The following is an 8,154-nucleotide window of genomic DNA, read 5'->3' on the forward strand; positions in this document are numbered from 1 at the left end:
GCGAAGCGTCGCCTAGATAAGATTCATGATGTTTTGTGCGTCGGTCGCCACGCCGCTCACTTGATTGATACCGTTTGACCTTTACAACAGCAAACCTGAAGAAATAAATGACACATTAACTTTATAGTGTCCCGTAAATACCGTTTGAACGCGTTTACTTTGCAGGTGAAGGTTGGAGTGTTGCGCCATGCAGAATGTATAATCTGCATCATAAACTCCCCACCTTTCTTTCAAGTTACAATGACAGTTATTGACCCAGACCCCCCCGCGGCTGCTGGCACGCCGCACGTTTTTTAATGCCGCTTGTGTCGTCACCTCTTTGATCTCTTACACAACTGCGAGCAGCAGCATTTGTAATGCAAGCAGTTAGCAGATCTTACTCAGGCACGCTTAATGTCTGGCGGAGGTGGGTTGTAACAAGCTCCGTTTACTCCTTTAACTGCTTGGATAAGCTGTACTCGGCAATTGAATGCAATGTACTTTTTTTTACTTTTACTTGAGTATTTCTGTGAAGAAGGAAAGCTACATTTCCCCCTTTACTTGTATTTGTATATGGAGGTATTTATTTTTGCTTGCTCAATCTATTTTAGTTTGTCAGCACTTATTTATGTAAAACACAGAGAGAAAAAAGAAAAGAAATATCTATATATTTACCCCACATATATGCTCCAGTTTGCATATAACAACATATTTATTTATGAAGTTATTTTTTTATTAAATTTAATCCACTAAAAAAATATATATAATTACTGTATATAATCAATCTCTGCCTGGTGAGCTAATTGTGCTGTTTGACAAGGTAAACACATGAAGTTAATTTAAGAGCATTTGTTGTGCCGGAATTTGCCTTAATATCGGAATTTTCATTTTCCTGTATTCCAATGCCAGATCAGAGAGCTGCTGCAGGTGTAAAAAGTCAACACACCCCTCTTCAAACACCATTTTTGTGGTGTAGGAAGTGAGACCAAGATAAATAATCTCAAAATGTTTTCCATTGTTAATATGAATACATTTCAATTGATAAGAAAAATCCTCTGATTAATAAACACTGTATTGGTTATACTGTATATACCGTATATGTTGACAACTCAGGTATAGTGTATGGTTTTGTATGGTATGATGTTAACATAATCATTGCCAACATGGTCAACCTTGGTTTCGTTGGACCATAATAAATGGTCCTACCTGTGTTGAGGAGACATGATTATTTATTTTTTAAATAGTCAGATATAGTCCACAATAAAGGTTAAAAAAAGTTTTTAATAATTTATTCTGCTTTTTTTTTTAAATATAAATAGTCAAATATAGTCCACAATAAAGGTTAAAAAAAGTTTTAAATAATTTATTCTGCTTTTATTTTTTTTATATTACAAAAATCTAGCATTTGATCAGGGGCGTGTAGACTTGATGTTGCCAGTGACAAACACATATTCACATTCAAATTCACACTTTGGGGCAATTTAGAGTGTTGGTAAATTTTCCATAGCATATTCCAATGTAATGTAATAAAGTGACAACGTGTATAGTGACGCTCAAATTATAATGCTTTCATGTTAGCCAGAACGTCTGGTGTATTTTTATCCCCCCCCCCCCACATCTTCCCGCCTTATATTCTTTACATTCCTTGATGAGGCTGCTGCTGCTGCTGCTTCTGTGCTGCAGTTGAAATTTGTGGTCATAGCAAACTAGACAAACATAAATCAGCCCTTCTTTGGGACAGAAAAAAGTAGCAACACTGCAAAAACATGAAACCTTAAAAATGAATTATGGTGCGCTACTTAATGCCCAAAATTCCAGCGAGAACATTTTATGTGTCATGATTGGTGTGCGCTTCATGGCATTGCTCGGAGCAGAAAAAGTGATTTTGCAAATTATGAAGCCTCTTTTCTTCCTCTCTTCTCGCCTTAAGTGGCTTCCATTCAATACAAGCAGTAGAGTGAAAAAAAAGGCTGTAAGGCGTGAGACTTCTTTTGGAGGCGCCTGGCCTATCTCCTCCATCTCCCCCTGGGAACGTGTCGGCATTCCCGATGACAGGGAGAGCCTGGTTGCCCCTGCAGCCCACCTACTGCACACACAGGAGGATGAGATGTGGAGATTTATGCCACAGTAACCAAATCTCTCTGACTGAACACCAGCGTCTCTCCTGAGTGCCTGTGAGAGCTGGTGAGGATTAAGGTGTGTAGTGTAAGACTGTTGTTTTTGTAGGGAGATACAATGTTCTGTTTCTGGTGAGGGCTTCTGTGATTTGTGATGTTACGTTGTATGCGCTGCATGTACTGTACATGCAGAAAAAAAACGTTTGAAGGAGGGCGATAACCGACATTTGGAGCCGATATTCTTTTTCACTTCACTGGGAAATATTGGTGTCAATATTTTAGAAAATACAAATTCTAATCCTAATTTGGTTGAATTGTTTATAAGAGTATGATTATTGAACAACTTGTTTGTTTGTTTGTTATACATCTTAGACAATAGACTTTTTTGTTTTAAAATTCTAATAAGTTCAGGGAGCTTCCAGGGTAATCAGAATGTCTTAAAAGGTCAAATACAAACTTAATAGCTCCCTATTGTGTTCTACATTAAATAAAGGTTTCAAAAATTAAAAAAATATATATTTAAACCCAAGGAACTTTCAGTTTTCATTGCTTATGTCGGCGCCATATGGACAAAAGTGGAAGTGTTTTGCCTGAAGCAAGACCACATTTCCCATGAGGGACCAGCATTTTCAGCAGTAAAAGTCTATAATTAATGTGATAACTTCATTATTTTTTATGTACAATTAATACCGTTAAAAACAATTTTTTCACCAGTGCAGAGGAAATAGGTAAAGACCAATTAGGGCTCACCTGTTTTCTGGATTTGGTCAGCAAACTGAGCCATGATTGGTTGTTACATTCAGTCGACAGTCAGTGGCGAAATTGTTTTTTTAAGGTATTAATTGTTCATAAAAAAATAATGAAGTTATCACTTTAATTATAGACAAACTATTATCTTCTTACTGTTCAAAACGGTATCTCTTTAAAACTTGCTTCGTGCCAGTAAAACTGATACAGATCCCCTCAAGCCATGACAACGGTGCCATTCAACTAGTTGCAAGTCAGCAGAAGAGTAATGCCAATATTTTATGGAGGTTGAAAATTTACTTAGTGTTGCTTTAATGTTAAATTTTCACTTCCCTTTGTTTTGAACAAAAACAAACGGTGGAAAGAGTTTCCAGGGTTGACAGAATCTCTCACAGTATAAAGTTAACTGAAAATTAAATAAACAGTTCCCTTAAGTTAACACAACTTTACACTGCTCTATTATCGGCCATCAGATTCTTATAAAAAGCTGATGCCGTTATTCGTCAAAAATGATAAAAAATCTATAAACGGCCCGGCCGACAATCAGTCCATCCCAAGTTCTGACCAAGAAAAACAATAACAATGTTGGGCGTTTAGAATCCAAAGAGTCAACAATGTGTGTTGCCGACGTCAATATTGAATGCAGCCGAATGTGACATCTCCTTGAATTCACAGGTTGAATATTTCATCGTCTGCAGGCACACCTGAGAGCCAAACATACGACTCAATCAAAAGTTAATGTGGAACACGCAATATGCTGAAATTGTGAAGTCACAGTGGGAGGAGGATGAATTAATGCAGCATGGATGACAGAGTTGGTTAAGAAACACCGAAGCGCAGTCACTTGTTATTTGAAAAAAAAGTCTCTTGTGTAAATGCTAAATTAGTCGAACGCGCGCACATTCAAAGTCATGCTTGCTTTCTGTCACATCATCGCGATAACGCTAAAATATCCTCGGCTGCGTTCGGTGTCCAAATGCTGCAGCGCAGATGTTTTCTCTTCCTGCGCAAACTCACTCAAACGAGACCCCACACATTTACCCTCGACTCTGCAGCATCTTGCAAACATTTGAGGAACCCACCAGGAGTCAGCCTTATGGAGATGTGCATGTGTTGTAGCGCGTGCAATTAGGCCGGCCCGTATGTAGCGATTCGGCAGCGACCCCCTGCCCTGTTCAAACGCCACGCGGGCGGCCGCCAGTCGCCAGGCTCGGCGTGCCAGTTGTACACGCTGTGCCTGGCACCCCGCAGAGGGGGAAAGAAGGAGCGCAGCGGGGCCAGGCTGCCTCCGACACCTCTCCCACCGAGCCAAAGGCCCCTCTGGTGGGCTTCGGAACCCCACAACAGCCGCAGTGAGAAAATGGTAATGAGGAGCAAGACTGTGAAGCACAGGATGGCACACTAGGGACGCCGTCACAGGTTCTAAAGCACGCACACACACAATGCAAATATATAAACATATGCGTGCAAGCAGCTTGCTCATAATCAGGCTGGCATGGATGCAGACAATCAAACACATCCAAACTCACCAGGTTGTTAGGAAGAAGACTTTGTGAGCGTTGACAACTTCTGCCTGACTGCTGTTTAATATTTGTGATTTTTTTTTTAGATTTTTTTTTTTTAATCCATCCTTCCATTTTCTATGCTGCTTATAAACTTTGCGCGGGAAGGCTAGAGCCCAGATTTAAACCTAAAACCTTAAAACAATGCGGGCTTTAATCTTTACAATCATTCAACAAATCGAAAAACACTTATGTCCATTTTTTTTCATTCATTCCAAAAACATACACTCTAAAAAAACAGTTGACTAATTCTCTCTACTAATTTGAGTCAAGAAATGGGTCTTTCAGCGTAAAACAACTTAACTCAAATTGCCCCATAAAGTGGATCGGCCCATTTTTGATCCATATTTAGGTTACTTTGGACCCAACTGTTTTTAGAGTGTATGTTTTGGGGATGAAACTGAATGCAGACATCCCAAAAACGTAAAACACATAGCAGCGACGAAATGTAAATACTGTATCAGACAAAAACAAACAATGCAGAGATGCTAACTCGTAAGCTATTAAACTAAGATTAAAACAACATTGAACAAAGGAACGTAATCTCATCCTTTTGCCAGAATCTGTCAAAGTAATATAGTTCAATGGTAAAAATGATAGTTCAATTTGTGTTTTGGTTTGATATAAAATAAACAAAAGAAATGTAGTCAGCCACCTGCTAATTAAATAATAGCTTTGTCAGAGATAAGGCAGAGCCTCGTTGACATGTTTTATTTTTTGCTCCAGGGATCCCCATAAATTTGTAAATGGCAATTGACTTTTAAGGTGCTGCCGTTAACACCGTTCACCGAGCGGAGTAAGAACTTTCATTCTTCCGCGCTGGTCCTTCAACATTACCGACCACTAAAGCAGATGATCCAAGGTTGCCATCGCAATCACGGAGAGGCGTGTTGACGGTGCAGTATTTGCAAATGTAACGTAAAACCAACCAAGCTACAGGTCTGGTGTTTAAAATGCGATGGTAGAACTGGTAGGGAAAAAAAGGGCTTGCCAGGATAAAGCACTGAAAGCATGTGTTTTTTTGTGCGATGTTCAAGATGAGAGAGGTTGAAAATGAGATGAAATGGCGTGTGGCAGCTCACTGTGGGGAGGTAATTAGGGACAAACATTGAGACGCAGAGCCTGATCTCTCCTGCTGGAGGTTAAGTGAAATCGGAGCTGCGAGTCCCAGCGTCCCGGTGGCGCAGTGATTAGAATTTCCTAATGTGGGGCTAATGGAATGTCAGCCGGGAGCAGAACCCCTACACAGAAGCACTCATAACAACAAGTGGTCAAAGATCAAGACTGATTAAAGAGACGCCGAAGAGACGCACGGGCGCATCGCAAGTGATGAAGCACAAACTGAGACACGGGAATTTGTTGATTCCAAACACAATGCTCTCCTGCAGGGCATGAGTCAACTTTTCATTGTTAGATAGGATTATAGTGTAAAATAACCTGGAACCTTATCTTATAACAGGGGTGTCCTAACATTTTTTTGTTTTAAGGTCACATACAGTCACTGCCCACTGTTATTGGCAGCCCTTCATTTTTTTTTTGCATGAGGTCTACAATATCTTTGGAAATAAATGGAAATGTACCAAATTTATATCATGAGAACCTTTTAATTGGATGTCCAACATAATTCCACAAAATAAATTGTTTTTCAACTTGCATAATGTCATTCCAAAGAAGAAATAGAAAATACAGCATGTGCATCATTAATGGGACCCGTCTTTGATATTTGCTTGCACACCCTTTGGCAGTGATGACAGCTTTCAAACGCTTCTTGGAGCTATCTCCAACTTCTTGCACTTCTCCGCTGGTATTTTCCCCCACTCTTCCTTTGCAAATGGTTCAAGCTCTCGAATGTTTGCAGATTTATTTTCCCAATGGCGCATTTCAGCTCATATCGAAGATTTCCAATCAGATTGAGAGTACAGTATTTTTTTCCTTTTTAACCGTTACTATGTGCTTTTGGACGTGTGCTTTGGGTCTTTGTCCTGCACGACCTTCAACTTCTGTCATCAATTTCTCTCTCCCCCCCCTCCCTACGTCCTCGGAGATTCTTGGCAGTTCCATGCTCGTCAAGCTTCTTAATAACATTACGCACTACTAAAACAATCGTTTTTCAGAAGATAATCTAGATGATGTACTTTACCTTGATGGGTACCAATAATGGTGAGCAGGACTGTACAGATAAATGAAAGGATGCATGGGCCACTTTAAAATTTCTTAACTTTACTTTATTAATTTGATGAACTAAAAAGATTTTGGGGTGGTCCACGGCCCTGTATCCCACTAGACTAAATCCACCCCTGCACTAACGGCAGCCAAATCCCTTCTCAACATTCAGAACAAAACTATGGGCAGGAAATAGGAGAAATTATTTCTGCTTTACAAAAAATTATTAGCTTTATTCACGACAATATTCTAAAGAGTAAATAAGTTTTTTAAAATTATGTTATTTTATTTTAGTTGTATTTTTTTTGTAACAGTGGCACCTATTTTTTGACACCCACCCTAGTCAATCCGCGTACCTCCCTTTATTTATTTATTCATTCATCCATCTATTTATTTATTTTTAAGAAGCCTTGCAGGCTCTGTCAAATGTCAGTTTTTATATGTTGTGGGCCGCTGGAAAATGCATGGCGGGCCGCAAATGGCCCCCGGACAGTAGGTTGGATACATTGCATACCTTTAGGAATTCGACTCAACTTTTTGGGGAAAAAAACAGTCTTTGGTCCCTTTTTGGGGGTGTGGGGTATGGGTGTAGTACAAGAGTCATGTGTAGTTGCACATCCACCACAGTAGGTGGTAGTGGCGCTGTCATTGCCAGAATGTGTGCAGATTCTGAAGAAGCTGTAGTAAATTTTAAAAAAAGTGTATGTTTTTTTTGTGTTGCCATTTTCTAGCCCTGTTTGAAAAAAAAAAGAAAGAAAGAAAAAGAAAAGTGGTCCCTAATGATGAAACAACCGGGAAAACAAAAGCAGGCCCCACAGCTGCACACGTTGATGCTGGAAGCTGTTTGTTGTGTGGAGATGTTTGCAAGACAGAGGTGGCGCGCTTCTTTGTGTGTGAGCTTTGTGTGTATTTGAATACACGTGGGCGCGCTAACACGTGTGTACTGTGTACCTGTCCGTGTGAATGCGTGTCAATGCGGTGGCCTTTTGGCAGCGGGGAAGCCAACCGGGAGGGTGAGCGAGCGCATTCATGGCGGCTCTCGGGAGCCGGGGGCCACGCAGGTACCCGGCGAGGGGATGAAAGGCTGCTCTGCAGATGTCACCCGCTGGGGTTCAGTGGCCGAGCCAGCAAATGTCATGTTTGGCTGCAGTCCCACCAGTTGTTGGCAGGGGCATCTTCTGGAGGATGCTCGAGTGGGATGCGAGCACTGGGAGCGCCCTAATGGGAGCAACATTAAAGAGAGTTGCTGGCTTCTGTCTGTCAGAACATTAACCTTGTTTCCTGCTTTTCTCAGTTCGCTCAGCCGTACACTCACTTGCCCTTATCCATGTGCTTGCATTTTTCCCATACAGGAATGTTCTTCGCCCCGTTTATGGCCTGAGAAGCAAGGGAAAAGTTAAAGCGCACCAAAAAAAAAGAAAAGAAAAAAAACGCTTCAATTTTTTTATTCTGAATTAATAATAATAATCTATTGTTTTATTCTGGTTTCAGGTTTAAACAAATGTATTTTATTTAGTGCACATGTGTCAAACTCGAGGCTCAGGGGCCAGATCCGGCCCATCACATCCTTTTATGTGGCCCTGGAA

At 40.5% G+C, this 8,154-nt stretch overlaps 1 protein-coding gene across 1 annotated transcript in view; it reads left to right on the forward strand.

The window, feature by feature from the left end:
* LOC147162895 (uncharacterized) overlaps positions 1 to 7,949 on the forward strand; it is a 106,166-nt gene extending 98,217 nt beyond the window's left edge. The window contains exons 6-8 of the mRNA XM_086095156.1: positions 3,992 to 4,195; positions 7,562 to 7,761; positions 7,863 to 7,949. Of these exons, the coding sequence (XP_085951282.1) occupies positions 3,992 to 4,195; positions 7,562 to 7,761; positions 7,863 to 7,949 (491 nt within the window). The remainder of the gene's footprint in view (positions 1 to 3,991; positions 4,196 to 7,561; positions 7,762 to 7,862) is intronic.
* The last annotated feature ends 205 nt before the right edge of the window (positions 7,950 to 8,154 follow it).

This window comes from Leptonotus elevatus, chromosome 14 (assembly GCF_054856555.1).
Source record: "Leptonotus elevatus isolate MCC_2025b chromosome 14, RoL_Lele_1.0, whole genome shotgun sequence".
NCBI classification, from domain to species: Eukaryota; Metazoa; Chordata; class Actinopteri; order Syngnathiformes; family Syngnathidae; genus Leptonotus; species Leptonotus elevatus.